This window comes from Thamnophis sirtalis, unplaced genomic scaffold (assembly GCF_051295495.1).
Source record: "Thamnophis sirtalis isolate CommonGarterSnake01/CBP01778 unplaced genomic scaffold, rThaSir2_p1.2 scaffold_1, whole genome shotgun sequence".
NCBI classification, from domain to species: domain Eukaryota; kingdom Metazoa; phylum Chordata; class Lepidosauria; order Squamata; family Natricidae; genus Thamnophis; species Thamnophis sirtalis.
In genome coordinates, this window is record NW_028261381.1 from 112371754 (window position 1) to 112397887 (window position 26134).

The 26134-nt window shown below is 41.9% G+C and overlaps 1 protein-coding gene across 1 annotated transcript in view; it reads left to right on the forward strand.

Annotated features, from left to right (window-relative positions):
• Positions 1 to 26134, forward strand: part of LOC106537463 (cytosolic phospholipase A2 epsilon-like) — a 58620-nt gene that overhangs the window by 24806 nt on the left and 7680 nt on the right. The window contains exons 7-17 of the mRNA XM_087723853.1: positions 9470 to 9512; positions 10993 to 11053; positions 12522 to 12688; positions 13406 to 13486; positions 15131 to 15168; positions 17839 to 17971; positions 19930 to 20066; positions 21311 to 21533; positions 22244 to 22358; positions 23189 to 23326; positions 25915 to 26022. Of these exons, the coding sequence (XP_087579979.1) occupies positions 9470 to 9512; positions 10993 to 11053; positions 12522 to 12688; positions 13406 to 13486; positions 15131 to 15168; positions 17839 to 17971; positions 19930 to 20066; positions 21311 to 21533; positions 22244 to 22358; positions 23189 to 23326; positions 25915 to 26022 (1244 nt within the window). The remainder of the gene's footprint in view (positions 1 to 9469; positions 9513 to 10992; positions 11054 to 12521; positions 12689 to 13405; positions 13487 to 15130; positions 15169 to 17838; positions 17972 to 19929; positions 20067 to 21310; positions 21534 to 22243; positions 22359 to 23188; positions 23327 to 25914; positions 26023 to 26134) is intronic.

Genomic DNA, 26134 nt, shown 5'->3' on the forward strand with positions numbered 1-26134 from the left:
TCGACGCCCCATTGGCTCATTGCTCAAACCCGGGGGTATAAATGTTTGGCGCGAACCACGCCAGGTTAATCATAGTTTACTCTGCTAGAATAAAGGTTGCTGTTTTACTACCTTCTTGTCGCGTCCTCCTCCTTCCGCTCCAAGATGCAAAACTGGCGACGAAGGTGGGATGAGATTCCCGTGACCACAGAGAAGAACAAACCAGCTTGCCTCCGCGTTTGAACCATACTTTTCAGGTCAGGAACGCCGGCAGCGAACAAAAATCTTCTCTGTTTCTTCTTTTCCTTTTCCCTGGCTTTTGCATCAGAATGGCAACAGCGCTTCCTCCTTTCGCGCCGTTTGGGTCTGCGGGAGAATCCTGGGACGGCTTCATGGAGCGTTTTGAATGCTATTTAATCGCGTCAAAGAACAGGGCACAGACTGACGAGGAGAAGTGCAGCTTTTTCCTGTCTTGCTGCGAGCCCTCTATGTTTGCTTCTGCGAGAGCCCTGGCCGCTCCGAGGCCAGCTTACAAACTTGGGTGGGACGAGCTAATGTCCAGGTTGAGGGACCATTACGCCCCCTCACCTTCTTTGATTGCTCGTCGGTTTACTTTTCGCCGCCGAGTGCAGAAGCCCAGCGAATCTATCAGTCAGTTCCTCGAGGCATTGCGCACAGTGGCCGCCCAATGCGATTTTGCAGACCTAGAGGAGAATCTTGTGGAGCAGTTTGTATGCGGGGTCCGCGACGTACAATTGCGCAGCCGTATGTTCCGGAACCACAAGATTACTTTGGCGCAAGCTGTGGAGACTGCGCGAGCAGCAGAACTTTCCGAACAATCCACGGCCGACATGGAACGCCTTCAGCTGAAACCTTTCACGCAAACCGCTGCGGGGCCTTCCAATCAGACGAACCTCGTTGACGACCTCTCCCCCACGGAAGACGAGGAGGAGGAAACCGTCGGACAGATGAGGACGCAGTCGAAGCAGAGGCCACACCAGCAACCACCGACGTCCGTTCAGCCAGCTTCAAACATGCCTTGCTGTGGATGCGGCGGCCGCCACAGCCGCGTATCTTGCCCGTTTCGTTCCGCTGTCTGCCGCCGTTGCCGAGGAGAAGGACACCTCGCCAAGGTTTGCCGGGCTCTCTTGCCAGCCCCATCGTTCATGCAGCCCAGCAACCAGCGTCAGACATTGCAACGCCGCCAACAACCACGTCCAGCGAGGCGAGCTGAGGACTGCTATTCAACCCACCAGCTCCCTAGTGCTGAGTGCGTAGTCTATCAGGCTTCCCACGTCCCTGCCGGCGGTCGCAAAATTAGCACCGTCGTTCGTCTTGAAGGTCAGCCTTGCCGAATGGAGGTGGACTCCGGGTCTTCCCGTTCCCTTTTATCTTGGGCTTTGTTTTCCCGCCTTTGCCCTAGGGTTCCTCAGAGTAAATTGCGCCCTGCCGGGGTCTCCCTCTTAGATTACCAGGGAAATGGGATTCCCACGGCAGGAATATTCCACATCCGGGTGGAATACGGAGATTTTAAGGGGAAACTTCCAGTTTTAATTGTTAAGGATAACCTGCCCGCTCTCCTGGGGTTAGATTGGTTCCCCGTTTTGGGCCTCACTATAGAAGGGGTGCATAGGGTAGTTCCCCGTGCCGTAGATAGCGTTTTGGATGAGTTCGCAGATGTGTTCGATGGGAAATTAGGTTGTTATAAGGGCACCCCCATTTCCCTTTGCCTCAATCCCCAGGTCGCGCCTATTAGGCTGAAGGCACGTAGGGTTCCTTTTGCATTGAGAGCAAAGGTAGATGCTGAATTGGATAAGCTTATAGAGCAGGGGGTAATAGAGCCCGTAGATCATGCCCTTTGGGAAACCCCTATAGTCCTCCCGGTCAAACCCGACGGATCGGTGAGGATATGTGCCGACTATAAGTCGACCATCAACTTGGCCCTGCAGGCAAATCCATATCCTGTTCCTGTAGTGCAACATCTACTTCACTCTTTGGGGCAAGGCCGCATTTTCGCCAAGCTGGATATGGCACAGGCCTATCAGCAGCTTCCCGTAGACGATGATGCGGCTACAGCCCAGACCATTGTTACCCATCGCGGGGCTTTCCGTTGCCGCCGCCTCCAATTTGGCGTTTCGGTTGCCCCAGGGATATTTCAGAGCCTCATGGAGCGGTTGCTCCATGGGATCCCAGGCGTCGTTCCTTATTTTGACGACGTCCTGGTTGCAGCCCCTAGCCACCTGGAACTCCTAAAAACACTGCGGGAGGTTCTTACACGTTTTAGGGAGGCTGGATTGAAGTTAAAGCGCAGCAAGTGCGAAATTGCTGTTCCCCAAGTAGAGTTTTTGGGATTCCTTATTGATGCACAGGGCATCCACCCCACTCCCTCGAAAGTTGCGGCCATAAAAAACGCTCCTGCACCCACCTCGAGGGCGGAATTGCAGGCGTTCCTGGGGCTTTTAAACTTTTATGCCCCTTTTATTCCCCACAAGGCGTCGTTAGCTGGACCGTTACATCGATTGCTTGACCGGTCAGCGGCCTGGAAATGGGGTAGCCGTGAAGCGCAGGCGTTCGCGGCTATAAAGGACATTTTAACCTCGTCAGCAGTCCTAATTCAATATAGCGACAGGATGCCCCTAGTTTTAACGTGTGACGCCTCTCCCTATGGCATAGGGGCGGTCCTGAGCCATGTCCTCCCGAACGGCTCAGAGGCTCCTATAGCTTTCTACTCCCGGACGCTCTCGTCAACGGAGCGAAATTATAGCCAAATTGACAAAGAAGCTCTAGCTGCAGTGTCCGGTATTAAGCGTTTTCATGACTACCTTTACGGTAGGAATTTCACCCTTGTTACGGATCACAAGCCGCTTTTAGGCCTATTGGCGGGCGATAAGCCAACCCCCCCCATTTTGTCTCCCCGCATGACACGTTGGACTGAGTTTTTAGCGGCGTATTCATATGCGCTGGTATACCGTCCGGGTAAGCAGCTAGGGCACGCAGACGCCCTGAGTCGTTGCCCTTTGCCACAGACGGACACAGCCCTCGTGCCTTCTCTCTCCATTTTGTCTATTGCTGAATCCGATCTCCCCGTTTCAGCCGCGGATGTTGCAGCTTGCACAAAGGCTGACCCCATTTTGTCCCAAGTAGCTTCATGGGTGTTGAGGGGGTGGCCCGAAAAAAAGGTAGCGGAAGAATTTCGACCGTTTAAGGCACGACAAGCCGAACTTGCCCTTCACGGGGGTTGCCTTGTTTGGGGGGATAGGGTAGTGATCCCCAAAGTTCTACGGGCACGAATCCTGCCCGCGCTCCATAAAAATCACCCAGGTATAGCGCGAATGAAAGCTTTAGCCCGTAGCTATGTGTGGTGGCCCTTGTTAGACTCGGAAATCGCAGATTATGTAGGTCGATGTAGAATATGCCAAAATTCTAGGCCGAATCCCCCCACAGCCGCCCCTCGTGAGTGGGAAATCCCTAGAGGCCCATGGTCCCGTTTACACATTGATTTTGCCGGTCCCTTTCACGGCCGAAACTTTATGATAGTGGTTGATGCTTACTCTAAGTGGGTGGAGTTGGTAATCATGACCTCCACTACGGCAGAGAGTACCGTGAGGGCTCTTCGTAAGATGTTCGCCACACACGGGCTACCAGATGTGATAGTTTCAGACAACGGGCCCCAGTTTACCTCCACTATGTTCCAAGAATTTTTGGCAGAGCAAGGGATTAGACACGCGGCCATAGCCCCGTATCATCCAGCTAGTAACGGTAGGGCGGAGCGCGCAGTTCGCTCAGCTAAAGAAGCTTTGGGCCGCATGGACCAGGGTGACTGGCAGGAGAGAGTGGCGGCCTATCTCTTGAGCCAGCACTCTACACCCTGTCCAACAACTAATAAAAGTCCTGCGGAGCTCTTGATGGGTAGGAGATTGCGAACCCCCCTAGATAGGCTCCATCCACTTTATGCAGGGGATTTACCGAGCAACTTGGGGGCCCTTCCGTCCCATACGTTTAAGTTAGGGGATCCCGTTTGGGCTCGTTCCTTTTCAGGGGATCCACGGTGGGTTCCCGCAACAATCACAGCTTTGACTGGCCCCTGTTCCTTCAGGGCCGGTCTGGCCGACGGAACGCAATGGAGGCGCCACCTGGACCAGTTAAGGCGCCGCCTCCCTGCGGAAATAGACGGCCCGGGCCCCCCAGACATTCGCCCTCAGCGTGAGCTACCCTTGATGACCTTATCCCCAACGGACTGCCTTTCCTCGGGGAATGGGGGACAAGCCGATACGAACTTTTCGGACAGACGTGCCTCATTTGGCCATTCTTTCCCTCAAAGCCTTTATCGAGACTCTGACCATATATTCCAACCAGATTGTACGGGTCCATCGTCGGATACTCCGGCTGTTGCGGAGATACCATCTCAGACAATTGGAGCGCCATCTCTCGGGGCCGCATCACAGGATCACCGTTCCGCCACAGACTTGCCTCTGTTGGCGATTCCCCCCCCGACGACAGCTGCCGGGGAGCTACGAAGGTCGGGACGAGAGCGGCACCGTCCCACCTATCTACAGGACTATGTTTGCCCTTCGTGAGGGTACTTGACTAGGGGGGGAGGGGTGTTGAATACTGGCTTGCGGGCGGAGCCGGTTCAATGTCTTCCCTGATTGGCCGAGACACTCGACGCCCCATTGGCTCATTGCTCAAACCCGGGGGTATAAATGTTTGGCGCGAACCACGCCAGGTTAATCATAGTTTACTCTGCTAGAATAAAGGTTGCTGTTTTACTACCTTCTTGTCGCGTCCTCCTCCTTCCGCTCCAAGATGCAAAAAGAACAATTGAAAAAGAACTTGAACAAAGACAACATGCTCATTATTACTGATAACGATGCAAACACAAACTTACAAAAACTCAAAGTAGTTACTGACATGCTTCTTTGGCACAAATGATGCTCATTGGAAAACAAAGAGTTGTAAACAAGAAGAGGAACAAAAATATTTATTGCGGATGATGCAGTGAATCTTAAAGTATGCAGAATCTTGGATCTGATGACCTTGTGGATATTTTCCAACTCTCTGGTTCTATGAATCAAAAGCTGATCCATCTTGTAGCTGTTAATATTGAAAAGTAGACATAAACCAAGATGTAATCTATAATTTCTATATAATTCTTTGGATACCAATAGGCAGATACTGTCAATTGTATCATTTGTTTCCTAGGAAAATAACCTAGACCCATGATGGCGAACCTATGGCATGCGTGCCACAGGTGGCATGTAGAGCCCTCTCTGCGGGCATGCGAGCCGTTACCCCAGCTAAGCTCCACTCCGTATGCACGCGTGTCTCCTGCTGGCTAGCTGATTTTTTGGGTCTCTGCTGCACATTGCACAAGGGGTGGGGCACATACAGGAGATGTGCGTGCATGTGGGGTGGTGGTGGAATGGGGGAGCATGAGGGGTGAGGCAGCCTCCCATGTTCCCCCTGTACCCTGTTTTTGGTCCCAGGAGGCTCCCAGGAGGCCTGCCAGGCCCAAAACAGGATGCGTGCATGTGTGTGTGTGTGTCGCACATGCATACATGGGGCAGGGGAGGTCGCACACAATGCGTGTGTGTCACACGTGCATTGCATTATGGGTGTGAGCATACGTTTGCTTTGGGCACACGATGACAAAAAGGTTAGCCATCACTGACCTAGAACTTTTGAAAATAACCTAGGCTTTGAAATAAATAAAAAACATTTTAAGGAAGTCTTCTAGTGAGCACACAAGACCATCATTTTGTAGGATTATCAAACAGTAGGTTGCAGACTAAAGAAAAGATAGGCACCAGTACAATATTCCAGGTAGAGTATAAAATATTTTTTCTCCATAACAATTTTTAAAAGTAGCCTGTTCCATATACGAAAGAGTAGATCAGGGGTAGTCAACCTTTTTATACCTACCACCCACTTTTGTATCCCTGTTAGCAGTAAAATGTTCTAACCACCCACCGGTTCCACAGTAATGGTGATTTATAAAGTAGGGAAGTAACGTTATAAAATTTATAAAGCAGAGTTACAGCAAACCCCTACTGCCCACCATGAAAGATGGAACACCCACTAATGGGTGGTAGGGACCAGGTTGACTACCACTGGACTAGATCATGTAGGGCTTTTAAAGATTCCCCAATGCAAACAAAGTCCTACTACAAATAGAAGCAAGGAGCAGGTTGTTTAGAACTTTTCTTGTTTGCTAACATTTTATCTGTGAGGAGTTAGAAAGAATGATTGGGAAGAAATAGGTAATGGTACACATTCAGATTTTTTAATGCAATATTTCTAACAATAGTGGTCACTACTCAGATAGGGATTGGCTTGTATATAAGCCCAGTTGTTGGTACCAGGTTTTTAGGGAAACAGCATTAGTTCAGAGACATTCCAAATTGGTATCTTTCTTCCCTAGCTCCCATTTTTCACATGACTCTGTCTCTAATATAGGAAAAAATATGATCAAAGGTAAAATAAAAGATAATGGTTTTCCCTGTTCAGTCATGTCTGATTCTAGGGGCAGTGCTCATCTCCATTTCTTAGCGGAGGGAAACTGCATTCTCCAAAGACACTTCTGTGGTCATGTGGCCAACACTTCCCACTGAAGTTATAGCTATTTATCTACTTGCATTTGCATACTTTTGAACTGCTAGGTTGGCAGGAGGTGGGGCAAAAATGGGAACTGAGCCCACTACAAGCTGCTTGGGCATCAAACTGCTAACCTTCTAGCTGACAAATCCAGTAAAATAGATCATACAAACTAAAGGTATGCCCAGCTCAGTAGAAGAGAAGCATAACGATGGAGTTATTTTCAGTCTATACTCCTTTAATTTCAGCCTTCCTCAAGCCTCTAGGAGGATGAAAATTGCCTTGGGTTCTGGAGGCCCTCTGGAGGCTGGAAACACTTCCAGCCATTTCCCAGCCTTCTGGAACTTCTGAGAGGCCTGTTTTCCCCCCTCCCTGAGCCTCTGTGTGGGCCTACACTTACCTTGTATCCAAAATGGGCCGCGTGGAGACTCCTGGGAGGGGAGGGGCAGGGTGGGAGGGGTGGAGAGAGGTGGGTGGGGCCAGCCAAGGGTGGGATTTGGAGGTTCTCTGAACCAGCCATACCGTTAGCTACAGGTTCTCCAGAACCTGGGTGAACCAGTAGCAGCCCCCCCGACTTTATATGACAAAAACAGCCAAAACCAGACAGCTAATACAACTTAGTGCTATTGAATAATCAGAAGTTCTGCTTCTTACTTGCTTCACTAAGTGAGAAATTGAAACCTCACTTAATTACTTAGTTTGGTAATGAAATGTCTGCAAGCAAACGAACAAGTTTAGAGACCATAAACATAAGCCTGTTTAAACAAGAGAGGAGGAATTGTTAAGAGAAGCTTTAGGCCAGTGGTCCCCAACCTTTTCATCTTTGTGGACTGGTAACGGTGATGGTAGGGGGAGGGGAGAGAGGGGATGATTCTGTGCAGGCAGCGGGCATGTGCTCACCCACCAATTGCACAGCCCAGTTCTGAATGGGTTGCAAACTGCTACCAGGCTGCAGCCCAGGGATGAGGGACTCCTGCTTTAGGCCATGTTGTATTGAAAGCTAAAAACCTGTTAGAATAGGAGGGCAAGTTCATACAATTTAAATGAAATAATGCACACCTATTTTTATTGTGCATTTTGCTAGATGGTTATGTCTCTCTTGTCTGGGAGTCTCAAGCAGAAGACTAACTAGTTTTGAAAACAATGAAACTCACTCTGTACATATTTACAAGTAAATCTGAATGTCAAGTCAGCTTTAAATAGCTAGCTAATGCTATTTTTTATTGCATTTTTGTAAGCCACCTTGATTATTCATGCAAGTAAAATTGCAAGATATAAATAAAATCAATAAAAGTGAAAATGTATGGATTATGCTTCTTTGAATACATGCTATGCAAAAACAAACAGGGCTTCTGAAAGCTGGGACATGGGGACCATCATAAATGTGAGCCAGTTGTCAAGCATCCCAATGTAACATGTAACATGACCGTGGAGTTGCTTCAATGTTCGCAAATGTGAAAAATGGTCATAAGCCACTTTTTCCAGTGCTGTTATAACTTTGAACAGTCACTAAACAAACTGTTGTAAGTAGAGGACTACCTGTACTGATATTTAATTTATTTATGGTGATGTTTCTCAACAGTAGCATTCCATAGTATTCTGTTAACCAAATGGTTTTTTAAAATCACTTTTAAAATTTGTAATTTTAAAATCGGCTCCAAATAAGAAAGAAAATCTTTTAGAACAGAATCAGAAGTATCACCAAAAGTTGTAATAGAGAGGAGCGATGAGAAAAAAAATAATTACTTTCCATTTCAGTAATAGAAGTTTGTATTAAATCAATTAAATCTTTATTACAATCATAGACGGGGTGGGCTGTACGGGTTTGCCCGGGTTCAGGAGAACCTATAGCTAACATTATGGCCAGTTCAGAGAACCTCCAAATACCACCCCTGGTTGGCCCCTCCCCTCCCACCCCTCCCCTCCCAGGAGTCTCCACATTGCCCCTTTTGGATGCTAGGTAAGTGCAGGGCCTATGTAGAGGCTCAGGGAGGGGGAAAAGTGACCCTCCTGGAAGTCCCGGAAGGCCAGAAATGGAAGGCCCATTTCCAGCCTCCAGAGCCTGGGGGAGGCAGTTTTCACCCTCCCAGAGGATCAAGGAAAAGCCTCCAGAGCCCGGGGAAGGCAAAACCCTACCCTCACTGTGGTGCAGGAGGCCGACTAGGACACGCCCACCATCGCGACGCCCACCCACAACTGGACAGGGAATCCGTTCATAGACCAGAATAAGAAAGGTGAAATACAAACATTAAACCAGAGTTTTTTGTATGATGAAAAACATTATGGAATACAAGCTACACTAATTTGCATACTAATTTACAGTAGCATAGTAATGTGCAGTCTAATTTTCAGTAGCACTTTTTAATTTGTTTGGCTTACACTCTGCCTATCTACTGTATTGAGTATTTAAAGTAATTCCCTAAAAGGTATTCCTTAGTAAGTCCTTGGGGTATTGAGGATTGTGGGTTAACGCTAGATGTGCCACCTGTAACATTTGTAGTTTAACGTTCAGAGTTTTAGCAGCTCTATAACCTCAAATAATGGTTGGTTGTGACATTATGATACAAGTGATGGTCCACAGTAACTTAACAATCAAATATATCCAAACCAACAGAAACTAATGTACAGTAATATTCCCTATTTTTCCATTTCAATTTCTCATTTGTCAAAAGGGATTGCAAATGATGATTAAATATGCAGTGAAAAAAGACATACATAAAGGAATTTGTAACTAAATGAGCCATAGAGAATTTATGTCTATGGAGATTCTCAGTCATGCAGGTCATGGTTAACCCAAGGGTGCTTTTTTAAAAGGCATTTGGACTTTGTTTTTTCCATACATATTTTTTAAAAAAAACTAGATTATAACTCTATGTTCTTTGATTTTGTTTTGTAGACCAGATCATCCTGAAAACATCATTACAAACGGAGTATTGGTGGTAATCATGATTTATTTTTAAAGTGATTTTCTAAAGTGATTGAATCCTCATCACCCATTAGAGAGCAAGAGGGAAACCACAGGATGGCTTAACTGTTGCAACAATGTTGTATGTAGTGCAATCTAGGTGACAGAAATATGTGACTCAGAATAAGAGTATAATTATGGCTATTTCATTCTCATGTGTCACAAACACTGTTATGCATTGGATATCCTATCCATAGTTGTTAAAAAAAAATAGGGTAATTTTTTAATTAATGAATCAGGCAGCTTACTCCAACTCATCGGGCATCTACTGGGTCCAACAGCCTTAGTCATAGGATAAAAGTTCAGGATGAGTATTGTCTTGTGACAGAACCATAGCTCAGCAACATAGCACAGGTTTCGCATGTGCAAAATGCAAAGATCTCATGTCTAATCCATAGCACCTGTGATGGAATGTGCAATTGGATGATTGGGAAAATACCTCCGTGACAATATCTCCGTGGTTTCTCAGGGATGATGCAGCATATTCTAGAAAGGTGCCCTAAACAAGAGACTTCATAGTCCTGAACTGGGTGTTAGAGGGAGAAAAAGGTTCAGGTAGCCACACCGTAGAATTTGCCAGGAAGTATCTATTAGGTTAGAAGTTTATAGCTTTAGTCTGGCAAGATTTTGTCATTACATATAAACAAATAAAGAAATGGACTTGACTGAATCTGTGTCTTTAGGCTTAGTCTGACAGTACCTCCACTTAAGGTAGCAAGTGATACGGAGATGAGAGATCAGTGATCGCTAATCAGAATAGGCAATATAAGTGTAGAATAACAAATAATCTGACCTGGTATAAAACAGGCTCCTTTGCCCAAGATAGTATTAAATCTCAGGAATTATGTGCCTATTCATGTTATGAGATCACTTCTAGTGTCATAAAGCTTGGGAACAAACAAAGTTACCAACTGATTTACAGGGTTCTGAAGAGAATAGGCATACCATATCTAGGCTGAAAAATCTGGATGAACACTAGATGGCAGCAAAGAGACTTAAAACCCCTAATTCTCAGCTGCTAACTAGTGGCTGATTACATTTTTACAGCCTGGAGGAGGCACCACCTATAGATCACTATAGAAGTTTCATGTATGCAGCAATTGATGTTTTTGATGGTGGTAACACATTTTCCATTATTACCCACAAATATGTGGGTCATACTAATGAACTTATCTATATAGTCATGAATCTCTGATTCGAATTGTTTGAGAGAAATAGAAGAAAGAAACAGGAAACTGGAAGAGCAAAAAAAATCAAGAGATATTTTTTAAATATAGAAATATATCAGAATTTTTCTGATATAGAAGTATATCAGATGAAAAGAGAGCAGCTGGAAAGTGAGAAACTTAGTAGGGTTAGTAGGGTCGAGTCAAGATTCTTGCATTAGTTTGAATAACAAAATAGGACTCTTGACCAGTGAATCTTTGTGTAACTGATATCCATTGTTTTTACAGTCACGTGAAGTTTCATGTCTGGAAGTCAGAGTGGATACGGAGAAACTGAAGCAATTCACAAGTGAGGTCATTGCATTATGAGTTGGTTTTGCCTGGGTTGCTTTGGGTTAGAACTAGGAAGACTAAGATGCTAAATGACTGTCATGGTGAACCTATTGAATGTGTGCCATAGGTGGCACGCAGAGCCATATCTGCTGGCACACGAGCCACCAGCTCCAGTGTGCATTGTTTCAGAACTTCTGGTAGGCCCGTGGGGCCCATTTTTCGCCCTTTGCAGGCTCTAGAGACTTTCCTGGAGCCTGGAGAGGGCACAAATAACTTCCTACGGATCCCTGGAGGAAATACCAAGTTCAGCTTAGAGGCAAACAGTGTGACATGTGTGTGTGGGGGAGTGTGTGTGGAGTTGTGCACACATGCGCATGTGGGGCGTGCTTTTCATTATCGATGCTGGCAGACATGTGCCCTATTGTGCACGCTCGCTCACATTTTTGGCATCCAACAACAAAAAGGTTAGCCATCACTGCTATATGAGATGGGCACAGTGGTGGGTTTCAAAAATTTTTAGGACCTCTTCTGTAGGTTTGGCCTGCTTTGTGGGAGTGGCTTGCTGGCCATATGACCGGGTGGGAGTGGCAACCAAAATTTTGGCTCAGAAACTCTGGCATTTGAAGCATGCAAGTCTTAAAGCTGTTACCCTTGCACCCCTAACCCTTTAGAAAAAAAAAACTCCAGGGGTGTTCAAACTTGACAGCTTTAAGACTTGTGGACTTCAACTCCCAGAATTCCTCCTCTCGTTCTTCATCTTGATGATGTGTGGATGGGGGTGGGTGAGCTGAAACCGGTTCTAAACGGCACTGTAGATTTGTGGAACCTCTTCTATAGAAGAGGTTAGAACTGGCAGGAACCCACCCCTGGATGGGCAGCATATAGATTTAATAAATAAATAAGTGAAAATGATTCTTTAGTTATTTCAGCTTTCAATGGATGCATTCAGAGCTGTATAGCATGTTACAGTGTATGAATTTATCTTATAGCTCATTGTCCTTATCTGAATACAAACAATAACTCCTAAGCCCACTCTGAAGGAATTCTCATTTCTTACCACATGAAATGACACGAATACTGACAAAATGTCATTTCTGAGGCATTGGGGGAAAATGTGGTGCTTGCCAGTATGCTGATTTGGATGTCTGTCACTGCAAATAGGGTGAACCACTTTCTTCGAGAAAGATCATATACACAAACTCCTCTGCCATTTGTGAAGGTAAAACTCCCTTCAGGGGGTGAATTGTTTTTGAGAAACTGCTCTTGAACTAAGAAAAATATGACTTTTGTTTCCTTTGTTTATTTCTCATAAGATGCTTCCCGTCTTACATTTTAAAAAAAGTTGTTAAAAGAAATGAATTTGCCTTGAAAATTCAGATTAGCAGCACAGAAATTTGGTTTACTCCAAATTTCTGGGTGTCTTATTAGTGGAAGCCTAGAAACAGTTATTATTAATATTATTTGGTTTTTTTCTATCCATGCAGAAGGTGATTTAACCGTTACAGTCAAGGGTTCTTTTGAAGAAACACAGAAGATTTCATTGGGTCCTGATTCCAGTCAGAGTAGTAGTGACATCATTAAATTTCATTATATCAAGAATCATCAGTCAAATCTGGAGATCACATTACCTACACAAATATGTTGGTCAAAGGTATCGTTATCTTGGATAGTACTGCTTCAATGGTTATATGGCTGAAATAAATGAAGAAGGAAATGTTTTGACAAATTCTGTTACCCTGATTTAATGTTTCTTCACCTCAGCAACTTTAAGTTGTGTGGACTTCATCTTAAAGCTATTGAAGTTGAGAATCTCAGTCCTGAACCCACTTGCTCAATTTAATTTGTTAGATTGAGAAAAAAGGACTAATTGTTTTCAACGGTTTTTTAGGACAGTTCTTTCCCAATTTTTCTCAGGGACAAAGGTACCAAAATACAATCTTCATTTTTGCACCACTTTTTAAGTTTAAGTTTATATCCAATAAACCTTGTCCACCTAAGTGGGGAACCAACTACTCTCTATTACAACTTGCAAATATTGTACAATCTATTTGTGAGAGCTAGGGCATCTTCTAAAGTTGATTTGGAGAAAGTGAATTAAGCTGCTGGGAAAATTCTGACTGCAGAAGTAAATACTGGTTGCACCCTTCAGAAATGTCATTTATTTTTTATAATTGAAAAAAATCTATCTATCTATCTATCTATCTATCTATCTATCGATCGATCGATCGATCGATAGATAGATAGATAGATAGATAGATGTCATCTATCATCTAGTATTAATCTGTGTTTCAGCATGTAACATTTATGTATTAAATGTTCACAACTTTTCTTCTTTTAAGTGCTTATATATATATATGTATCTATTTAGCTGGCTTCATTGGAAGGAAAGTCAACTGTGATTTTGCCTTTGACTGAACTTCCTTTACAAGAGAAAATAATGCTAGGAGAGGTGAGCTCTTTTTCATAATGGAAACGATACATGAATTTAAATGAGAATTGAGGAACTATGGAATAGAGAGAGATTTATAGATAAATGTATAAATGTATATACACATACTCCACCACTCAGAACCTGTGTTCACACTTTGGGGATCCCCTGGACTCTTGACTGCCAACATATACATACAAATATATCAGTGACGTGTGGTGAGGTTTATGGCTGGTGAGGCACTGACGTCATCACAATCTTTTTATTAAAATGCCTTTGTAATACAGGGGTTTTTAATAAAAGGATCCATGCTGTTTTGTCCCATCCTTGCGCGTTTCGAAGGGGTGGCGGGCAAGAACGTATTGCTGAGGACCATAAGCGGTGACCACCAGTGGCCAACAACAACTAAAAAAGAGAAAAAGATTTTCTTTCTTATTTTTTGGGGGGGAGGGGAGCAAGGAGCCAAGGAGTTCCTTGTTGTGTTTTCCACAAGGGACGACAGTCCTTCCGAGGAGGGGGGGGGGGAGGAGAGAGAGAGAGATGATGATGATGATGATGTAAAAGGTGAAAGATTTATACGATCTGAAGAGAAACCAGATGATGATGATGATGACAATTAAGTATCAAAAACCTTTTGAGTTTGACAATATAATACGTTATCCATTATAAAGGTTATAAATAATCTTATTTTCAGATGCATTTTTTTGCCATCTCTGTTTTTTTCTTTTTAAAAAATCAGACTTGCTTCCAATTTGTGCCTTCTGGCAAACTACAGTTTTCTTGGTAAGAGATCTAGCTTTCCATTGCTTTCCTCATAGGTATGAGAAAATTTCTTTCTTTCTTTCTTTCTTTCTTTCTTTCTTTCTTTCTTTCTTTCTTTCCTTCCTTCCTTCCTTCCTTCCTTCCTTCCTTCCTTCTTTCTTTCTTTCTTTCTTTCTTTTCTCTTCCTTTCTTTACCCCTGATTTGTTTCCCTCTCTTTTCTCTCTCTCCCATTCTCAGGTCAGTGCGAGCCATGGTCCCCTTTATGTTGGCTCAGGAAGGAGGGGAATGGGACCGCGGCTCATGCTGACCTGAGCCTAGCGCTGAGGAGTCTCCTGCACAGCGTGGCTCTTCTCTGCAGCGCAGCGGAAGGAGTTGCTGTCCCCGCCACTGTGATCCTGGGGAATTTTTTAGAGGCTTTTTAAAGTCATCCATGGTGAGGCAGCAACTAGCTCAGCTTTTTCCTTTTACATTTTTTTTCTTTTCATGATGGGAGTGGTGAGGCTGTGCCTCCCCTGCCTCACCTGACTGCACGTTACTGAAACATATACACTTATTTTGAAATAAGTTTTATTGAGTAAGTATGTATGTATATATTTACAGTATCTATGTGCTGCCTCAACTCCTATGGACTTGAACCACCAAAATTCTATGCCTACGATTCTGGGTTCCTAATAATTGTTTCAAAAGAAGTCCCATAAAACAAAAAACAACTACAGAAGGGGAATGATTTTGTGAATAGGAAATCTGTTGTTAACATCAGATATAATTTTAACTGTATATTAGATCTAAAACTTAAATTGATTTAATAATAAGATTGGGTTGTTCTTTATCCTTCCTTAATTACGAAGACATAGAATAGTGAATGATATGCCTGATAATATGTTTATTCCCTTGATTTTCAGAATGAATCTTTTGATGTACATGTGAAGACAAAAGAATGGTACAATATCAGCTTTTTAAGATAATAAAGGAGCAACATCTTACATAATTTTATTTTAAAATAAGATTCTCTGATCTTTATTCAAGGAAAATTCATTTTAATGAGACTTAATATTTAAACCCTACTGAAATTAAGTATGCAAAGCTAGTAATGTCATTAAGTTTCAAAATTCCTAATATAAAAAAATGGTGACTTATTATTTTACCCTAGTGCAACTGATTTCTGAGCAGTCTGAATATTTTTTAACATACAATGAAATTCCACCTCCATTGCTCTATCTTCCATTCATTTTGAACATCCTTCACCCTTGAAGTGCTACTGTATATTCCAATTGACTTATGAGGTCACCATTATACCTCTGATTCACATTTGCCTTCCTGTGCTAACAATTCAAGCTCATTTTGTTTCCTCTTCTCACTCTGAGCATTAAATGATAGACAATAAAAGACAATTATAAACAATTGAAAACTGCATCCAGTTTTGGTAACCACATTACAAAAAGATGTTGAGACATTGGAAATAGTGCAGAGAAGATCAATTAAGAGGTTGAAAGGCCTGGAGACTAAAACATATGAAGAACGGTTTCAGGATTTGGGTATGGCTAGTTTAGAGGGAAAAAAAGGGTTAGGGGTGATATGATAGTAGTGTTCCAGTATTTGAGGAGCTGCCACAAAGAGGAGGGGGGAGTCAACTTATTTTCCAAAAGCACTAGAGGGCAAGACAAGAAACAACAGATGGAAACTAATTAAGGAGAAAAGCAAGTTAGAACTAAGGAGAAACTTCCTAACAGTGAGAACAATTAACCAGTGGAATAGCTTGCCTTCAGAAGTTGTGGGCGTTTCATCACTGGAGACTGCACAGCCATTTGCAGGAATGATATAGGGTCTCCTACTTGAGCAGGGATTGGACTAGAACACCTCCAAGATCCTGTCCAGCTCTATTCTGATTAGATTAAAGCCATGAAATCAATAAAACCACGTTCTCCCTGACTTTTCTAATTGTACAGTGTAAGAGGGCCTACTGTAGTAACACTTCAAACTTCTTTTGCAAAACACAAGCCTTTATCTGATGTTTGTATTCCAGAGGCTTGTTTTTCTCTTTTCCAACTCCACAAGGTGTTACCAGTCCCATCATGTGGATAATCCTAATAATATTTTGAGAACCAAAAAAGGTCTTTAGTCATTCAGCTGTAGTATTTTTCTTTCCTTTTCTAGTCCTCTTCCATGGACAGGAAGTATGGATAGAAAAAACAAACACCTGTGTTCTTGACCATTCTCTTAGATGATCCAGGGAAGTTCTTCCTAGCAATGTTACATGCCCCCACATGAATTGGGGGGAAGGATAATTTTATTTATTCAATTACTTTCTGTAGCTTCCCCTATCAATCAGTGGCTTGCTTCTTCAGTTCTTTTACTGAAGCTCTTGTTTTAAATCAGAACATAAACATAAGTTCAGAGGTTTCGTTCAATTTCATCTCTGTTTCTTAAAGTGCCATTAGTCTAAGTCTTTATTTCTTTTTCCCTTTTCATATTCTCATTTTACTAAGCTTTGCCTTAAGAATACTTGTTTAAGATTGCCCTTGAACAGAGGTGGACTTCAGATAATTTAACAACTGGTTCGCCTAGTGCAGAACCGAAAATGTGAGCCCGCGCACACAGGCCAATTTAATGTGCCCAACTTCCAGCACAACTTCTTGGGCAGCCGCGGTGAGTAGAGCTGGGCTTTGTGGGTGGGGTGAGTGAGCCAGAGAGTGAGCTATATAGATTTGGATAGTGCTGGGGTGGGTGGGTTGGTCCAGTTGGTGGTCAGAACTATCAGTTCGCCCGAACTGGTCCGAACCGGCAGCAGCCCACCTCTGCCCTTGAACTCTATCTGCTAGATCCAAGGGAGAAACACCTCTTAGATTTCTCTGTTCATTCAGTGACCATACTTTCTGAAAATTGGATGCTTTATATTTACAGCCTTTGCTTTCTTAGCAAGAAATAGTCACTGACTCATTCATGGTGGGCAATCAACATTTCTCAGATACAGCCTTTGTAATCATCCACTGTTAAGGAATTGAGCTTCCTTCCCCCATACCTGAACACACCACATAGCTTCTGTGATCATTTCCCTGCTGTTGTTACACTCTGACATTTCAAGAGGTCTGGAAGTCCTAAATATTTAGTTTCCATCCCAATCTGTTGTTTTGCACATATTGTAAAAGTGGAGGCTACAGTAATATAATAATATCTAAAGCAGATTCAATTTCTTTATGAATTCTAGTTAAGAATTCCTTCCTAAAATGCCATAAAGGTAAAATGATTTGAGATTGACTTATTTCTCTGCCAGCTCATCCTAGTTTCTCTTTTTTCCTGTTCCAAAACATTGGACTTACTTACTTACTTCCAATCACCTCTGGGTAGTTCCCAATCAATATACATAATGTATATATAATATTAATCTTTCAGGATAAACTCCAGTCATAAGATGACAACTGTGATAACAAAACATTAAGCAATTAATAAAAATATTAATATTTAAATTGCCACAAAATCCATGTTTATTCTTACGCCACAAACTATTGTGGTTATACTTCTGTAAATAAACAGTATGATAATCTTAAGACTGTTTAGTTAGTTGATATGTTAATAGAGGCTGGATTGCAAAATATAAATTATTATATTTCAGGCCTAAAGAACTAGATGAGCGCTTAGGGTATGATTTGTGTGCAGAGGAACAAGATTTCCTAAGGAAGAGAAAGAAATATGTTGCTGCTGCCCTCAAGAAGACTCTTGGGAGGAAAGAACTGAAAGATGATGAGGTAGGTTAAGCAGGGACATATCATCTTTATTTATTTGTTTGTTTATGTATTTTGTCAAACATGTATGAGATAACAGGTATAAGTATAAACATGGACATGAACACAGGAAATGGGTACGAATAAATGGGGACAGTACGACAGGGACGGTAGGCACGCTGGTGCACTTATGCACGCTCCCTTACAGACCTCTTAGGAATGGGGTGAGGTCCACAGTAAACAGTTTAAGGTTAAAGATATGGGGGTTTGAGGATGTAGCAACACAGTCAGGTAGTGCATTCCAGGCATTGACCACTCTGTTGCTGAAGTCATATGTTCTGCAATCGAGTTTGGAGTGGTTTACCTTGAGTTTATCTATTGTTTTCCCATGTATTATTGCAGTTGAAGCTGAAATAGTCATTGACAGCTAGGACATTGTAGCAGACAATTTTGGTAACTACGCTTAGATCATACCTTAATCGGCATAGTTCTAAGTTGTCCAAGCCCAAATTTTCAAGCCTATTGTGAGCAGAGGAGTGGAGTACTCTTCTTGTGAAACACCTCTGAACTCGCTCAATTGTATTTTGTTTTTTACTTTGTTTTATTGCCCCAATAAATTTAGAGCAAATTGCTAATTCTATTTATTATATTAGCATATATATTCTGTGGCAAATTGCCATTAGCAGCTAAAACACCCTTCTGTAGGTTCAGCAATGCCAAACATTAATGGGTGTGTAGAGAGAAGTGAAGAATAAAGGAGAGATGCCAATAAGAAGGATATAGTGTTTTTTCTTTCAACTGGAAGAAAATAAGTTAGTCATCTTGGCTGCTAAAAGCATAATTTGAATATCAACTTATTTTTACAGCTGAGTTCAAATGGTGTCAAAATTAGGTGAATTGGGTAGACAGTTGCTCAGAATGTCTACAGGGAAAGGACAACTTCTACAACAGTTTTTCCACCTCTTTTGTTAGGGTCCTCAATCCTCGCTCAACCACTACCCTTTTCAGTGATCATTTGAAGGTATAAGGACCTTACCATTGGACCTCACATGACTGTTTCAGAGTCTCCATAGTCATGATTAGGATACGGTTGCTTTGGAACTGGTGGCCATTTATGCCTTCTCTGCATCCCATGGCCAAGTGTACATCAGTTGTATCAGTGGCGGGATTCAAATTCTTTCACTACCAGTTCTGTGGGTGTGGCTTGGTGGGCATGGTTTGGTGGGCATGGTAGGGGAAGGATACTGTAAAATCTCCATTTCCTCCTGATCAGCTAGGACTCGGGAGGCAGAGAATAGATGGAGCAGGGCCAGTCAGAGGTGGTATTTACCAGTTCTCTGAACTACAGAAAATTTCCGCTAGTGGTTCTTCAGAACTGGTCAGAACCTGCTGAATACCATCTCTGAGTTGTATGGTTCACATCTGGCTTCTGAGAAGCAAAGTCAATGGAGAGTTTAGCAGTAAAAATCACAAGTCATGGTCATGTGATGTCACACTTAGCAACTGTGTTGTTAACTATAGTACTAGCGCTGAAAAAAGCTTCATAGCACACATTCTTGCTTGGTGCTAATTGAAATGTGGGAAGCTAAGGAAGCTGCCAGGATTGACAGGCAATGTAGAGATTGCTGGAGAGATGGTTGTTCAATGAAGAATATGGCATTCACATGCACCCCTTTGCAACCTCATAATTAAGTAGGTAGGAGGAACACCACCTTCCATTCATAAGCATTCTCCAATGTACAAGCATTTATTTACCTTTCCAATAAATCTTAAGTAACATTTCTTTGATCAACTTGAATGAGAGCTGATAGGAAAAAAAAATACAAGAGCATTTTCCTGTATAATTTCTGTCAATGCCTACAATGAGAACTTGCCTATGGTACATCTGCTCAACCTTCTCAATTTTAAGATTATTTTTTTTCTCCTGGAGCAATGACTAGCAGCTTACTATTTGTCTCACTCGGCCCTTTGGCACTCAATAGGTACCAGTATTAGCAGTAATGACAACTGGTGGTGGAACCAGATCCTTTACAGCAATGTATGGAAGCCTTCTGGGTTTGCAGAAACTGAATCTGTTAGACTGTATTACATACCTTACGGGTTTATCTGGCACAACATGGTAAGGAGAATTTTCTTTTCATTTACTATATTTCATGACCCGTCCATTATATAGTGTATGTGGCATTACAATGTCACAGAACAAAACAACATGCAAGACAAGGATTTTAAAACTTTGCATCCACAACCCCCCAAATGACATATGAATTTATATCACCTCCACCTTTGCCTTGAATAAAACTACTGATTTAATTGGGATGGGTTTGGACAAGAAATAAATATACAATTTTTACTTTAAAATTATTTTAAAATAAATGTAATTAAATTTAAATCTATTTATCAAATCAACAATACTAGAAACTTACGGTTTCACAAATAATGTTTCATTGGAATTAAGTCCCCCTCCCCTCTACCAGTTAGAATTACAGTTAACAACAATTTGTAGTTGAGATAGATGTGCTACACGATTCTTAGTGTAAAACTGGAGAGTATTCTTAGGGGCAAAATATTCAGTAGAGAACCAATCACCTATTTCTCACAGCATCTTATCTTAATGATGGTTTTCCTCTCCTCCTCCCCCTCCCATTAAATGGCCCAATAGGGGATCTATGGAAAAACCAAAGTACTGAAATTTCAGTACAGTTGATCACTATTATCAATTTAAATAAAAAGTACTGACACTCAATACTGGGACGTGGTGGCTTAGTAGCTAAGACGCTGAGCTTGTTGATCAGAAAGATCAGCAGTTCGGCAGTTCGAATCCCTACCACCGCGTAACGGAGTGAGTTCCCGTTACTTGTCTCAGCTTCTGCCTACCTAGCGGTTCGAAAGCAAGTAGAAAAATAAGGACCATCTTTGATGGGAAGTTAACAGCGTTCTGTGCACTTTTGGCATTCAGTCATACCGGCCACATGACCACAGAGACATCTTTGGACAGCACTGGCTCTTCGGCAGAGATGTGCACCGCCCCCTAGAGTCGGGAATGACTAGCACACATCTGTGAGGGAAACCTTTACCTTTACCTATGACACTTAAAGGACAACATTATGTGGCATTTCAGATACTATACTTTGAATGCTGCCCTTTCTATGTGGGAAGCCCTGGATCCACATCCACATTTCTCAGAAAGCCCTCTTGAGGAAGAAAAGCAGGGGAATATTATTGTATATTATTTTTAATATTATTGTAGCCCAAATTATATTTAAACCGAGCAATAGTGTCACTGTTTCTGAAAGTAAGGTTTCTATGCTGTTAGTTCCATGCTACTCTCACATTTTATTGTTATTATTTTCAATAAAAACTTAGGACCATGTGTAAATTATATGAAGATCCTGACTGGTCACAGAAGTACCTGGAAGAAGCCATTAACAAAGCCCGAAGACAAGTGATCAAATCTAAATTTAACTGTTTTTCCCCTGATAAACTGAAGTATTATTATGATGAGCTTAGTCAAAAAATCAACGAAGGACATAGCACTTCCTTTATAGACCTCTGGGGCCTCATCATTGAGTCCATGTTTCATGATGAGGTAATAAGCCTTCGTATTAATTCACTGGGAGATATACGCAATGGATGTATGCTTTGAAAAAGAAGTAGCCTAATAGGAAAGTCCTTCTTCATATATTGCAGGGTGGTCAAACTCCTGGCCTACAGCCAGATGCTTCACGTGCTGCCCCCCCCGCATTTTAGCAAAGGGAAAAAAAGGTCCGATACATCATGTGATGCCGCCGTGAAGATGTGTGTTTGACACCCCTAATATCCTGTACAATTGTTTATGGAAATTAGATAAGCCATGTCACAAGCTGGGAGGGTTCTCAAAGTGGGTAATAATAAATATATAAAAGATTCATCTCTCAGCGATTATTAGCCACATCTACTTATGTTCAGAATTAAAAGTTGCATGGATGGGCAGTGAGAGAAAGCAGTGACCTAAACAATCTGCTTTTGGGCAGCCTGGAAATATTTGCTTTTTGTAGGAACTAGAATGTTTTGTTAGATGATCTTTACATTTGCATAGCAAGGGTCTTCTAGTGTTCTTACATGAGGGTTAACACATATAAGTTCCTATACACAGGTAATTCTCCCCCTACTCCACGCCATCTTGCTTATGGAATAGCAAACAGATAAGGACTCTATGTATCCTTGTTATGTTAAATTCAGAGTGAGTCCCCTAATAAAACTTGGACATCTGTGGACACCTGCTGATCAACATACCTATTTTTCTCCCTCTGTTCAAAGAAAGACAATCACACCCTTTCTGATCAGCGCATGGCCTTGAATGAAGGTCAGAATCCTTTCCCTATTTACTTGGCAGTCAACCTAAAAGACAACTACAGTGCTCAAGATTTTAAAGGTAATGCTGTATTAAATGAACTCTGATATGTATTGAGTCATAGTATTCTGTATTAACATTTTAATTGTTTAATACTAAAATGCAAATAGGTGAGCATTTTTTCACCTTAGAAGGGAACAAATTCTCAGAGAAGGGAACAAGTTCCCAGAGTAGAATAAAATTCCCACTCCCAGGGCAAAGCAAATAAAAAAAGAAAGAACCGCTTATGTCTTTTGGTTAATTTTGTAATTGGAAATGTCTAGGACCCCGATGGTGAACTTATGGCACGCATGCCAGAGGTGGCATGCAGAACCCTCTCTGTGGGCAGGCATGCCGTCGCCAGCTGTTCTTCTGGTTTCTGATATGCTGGCCACTGGTCTTCATGGGCAGTGGAGCGTTGGAAAATGGCCCGAAAAACAGCCTTAAAATGGCCCGAAAATGGCCGAAAAACAGCCTGAAAATGTCCCCAAAGTAGCCCCCCAAATGCCCAAAATGCAGGCTATTTTCCATGCCATTTTGGGCTGTTTTTTGGGCCCAAAACAACCAAACAAACGGACAAAAATGCCCAGAAAAACAGGCATACACATGCTGGCCAACTGGTCTTCAGATTTCCGGCACTCTGGCACATGCACATGTATGCACAATTTCACTACCGGTTCACTTGTGCATGTGCAGAAGTGTCTGGGTGGGTGGGCGGAGCCTCTTGCCACCGCCACTACCGGTTTGCCCAATCCAGGGCAGATGGGAAGAAACCTGATGCACATGTACCTGTGTTCTGGTTTGGGTACTTGGTACTGAAAAGATTCGCCATCACTTTCTAAGATATATTAATGGCTGTCTTGTGCTTGCAGAATGGCTAGAATTCACTCCTTATGAGGTGGGAAGTATGAAATATGGTGCCTATATTCGTTCAGAAGATTTTGGGAATGAATTTTTCATGGGACGACTGATGAAGAAGTTCCCAGAAATTCGGATCTGCTTCATGCAAGGTAAATAAATAAGTAAACCATACTGTAAACAAAAGGAAGCTATTGTGCAATGTTGTAAATTGCCTACATTACTTTTTTCCAAAAACATTATTTATTTATTTATTTATTTGTTTATTTATTTATTTATTTATTTATTTATTTATTAGATTTATATGGCTGCCCACTCATTCTCAATGACTCTGGGGGTGACTTACAAACAATAAAAAAACCAATATAAAAGAAATAACAGTAACCCATGATCCCCCACAAGAGAAGCTATGTAAGACCTTTATTTAGATGAGTCCAAACACACTGCAGCAACCCACAACAGCAGAAAAAGAAATAGAGCATCTATACAACATATCCCAACAAAATAGATATCCATGTAACTTTATTAAAAAGTCCCTGACCACTCAACCCAATACAACACAACCAACACAAACCCTAAAAAAATTCCACTGTCATATATCAAGAATATCTCAGAAACCACCAACAGACTACTACAATCACATGGAATCAGTATAGCATACAAGCCAACTAAAGCCTTTCAAAACATCTTAAGCTAACCAAAAGATACCCAGAAGAAAAATCAGGAGTCATCTACAACATACAATATAAAGACTCCTAGAACCACTGTTTAGGACAAGCAGGTAGAAGACTGACAGAATGCATCCATGAACACCAACTAGCAGTCAAAAGAAAATTCTTTAATTTCACAACATATAGACAGATTTAACTATAATGTCAATTGGGAAAATATGACCATCCTAGACCAAGCCAAGTCCAAAAACACCCATTAATTTCTAGAAGCCTAGCACTCTGGCAAATTAGCCATCAATAGATACATAGACATTAACGACACCCATAGACTATGCAAAAAGACTATCATCCAGCCGAAAAAGGAAGAAAAACCCAAGAACCTCTCCACCAGCAACCAGATCAACATAGATTAATTCCAAGGTTAACATCAGACCAGCAATCAAGTACACAATATCCCAATCAAGAAACTGCCAAAGAAGCCAACAGCAAACATCCCAATTAAAGGTGAGTTCCTACCGGTTTGGACCATTTTGGCTGAGTAGGTAGTAACTCACCCTGCCACACCCCTGAACTGGTTCTATTGGCCGGGCCATCATCTTGATTTTCGGTTCTGCATATGCACAGAACAATCTTCATTGCAAAAATTTTTTTCCCCTTTTCCAATGCCGTGCGGATGCACAGACCTTTTTAGGTGTGCCAAACTGGCAGTAATGCCGGCAGCAACCCACCCCTGAACCCAATCAAAGAATTTCTAAGACCATCCCCACCAACACTGACAGCAAGCCACCAGAATATAAACTAACAGCAAACAGTGTTCCTTACTAGCACTGATGGTGTTACCTAGTAAGCTCAGAGCACCAAGCCCCTCTCATGCCAACCCTGAGCTACAAATATTCTCCTTTATTAGTACCTTCACCAGTCATTTAAAAAAATAATCTTATGGGTTTCACCATAGTTGTATTTTATTATCTCTACTCTGTTTCCTATAAATTTCATACAAAATATTTCATATGATTTCACTTTTGATGGGAGACAAATTGTCTTCTTTTTCATGATCAGTTGACCAAGCACTCAAAATGTGAACTAGCAATAGTGTGAGTGGTAAATGTGTAGGACATTAAAATAAATTCTTGTACATTTCATAGCTATATAGACGATGATATTTTGGCAAATATAACTCAATATAGTACTTAGTGAAAATTGATTTCCTCTTAGTTGATCAGCTAATCTCCCTTTGAGTACTTTCAGAATAAAATTATACTTGCCTGCTCTTTGGAAGAAGGGGGCATGATGGCTAAGCAGTTAAATACCCTGACCTTGTCAGCTGGAAAGTGCGGCACAAGGGGAGGGGGTGAGCTTCCCAGCAGTTTGAAAGTGTGCAAATGCAAGTAGATAAATAGGTACCACTTTGGTGGGAAGGTAAGAGCATTCTGTGAGCCTCAGCATATAATCATGCTGGCGACATCCCTGCAGAAAGGATCTTTGGACAACACTGTCTCCCTCAGCTAAAAAACAGAGATGAGTATCACCCTCTAGAATCAGGGATGACTGGACAGGGGAAACCTTTACCTTTGCTCTTTGGAAAGTTTTCTCCAAGTGTATTAATCTGTACATGTGCTTGAATACTATTGTGTGCAAAATCTTCATTCAGGACTCAGAAATGATATTTGGGTTTTGTAATGAAAGATGGTTATATATATAAAAATGCTTCTGTACAGAGGGTGAACACTTTTTTCCTTTTCCAAGAATGTGAGTCCTGGGATAATACATGGATTTATTGTTTTCTGTCTGTCTGTTCAGTAGTTTTTCCATAGGTATCTGAAACAGCTACAAGGATTAATGATTTTGTTTTTCTAATTGATCAAGTTATAAAGCCTTTACAGTTGTCTAAAATATATTTGTGTAACCTAACAATTCTTGATTAGAAATATCTGGAAAACTCAGAATGAAGGTAAAAGCAGCAATCTGAAATTTTAAGTGCAGTGGAAATGAAACAATTTCATTTTGACACCATCAATTTAAGAATTTATTTACATTTATTAAACCAATTATTTAAATATATTTGACAGGTATGTGGAGCAGCATCTTTTCTTTGGATTTAATCTATTTCTGGAATGTAGCTAATGACTCAGAAGAATTCTGGTATATGTGGACAAGAGACAGAATACAAGACATCGGTAAGGTGATTTCTTTTTTCCCTTCTTGTCTTTCCTGGTTGGTAAATTTGTTATTGTTCTCCTACCTTTATTAAGATTAATAAGGGTAAGAAGGGACATGTTTCTGTATTGA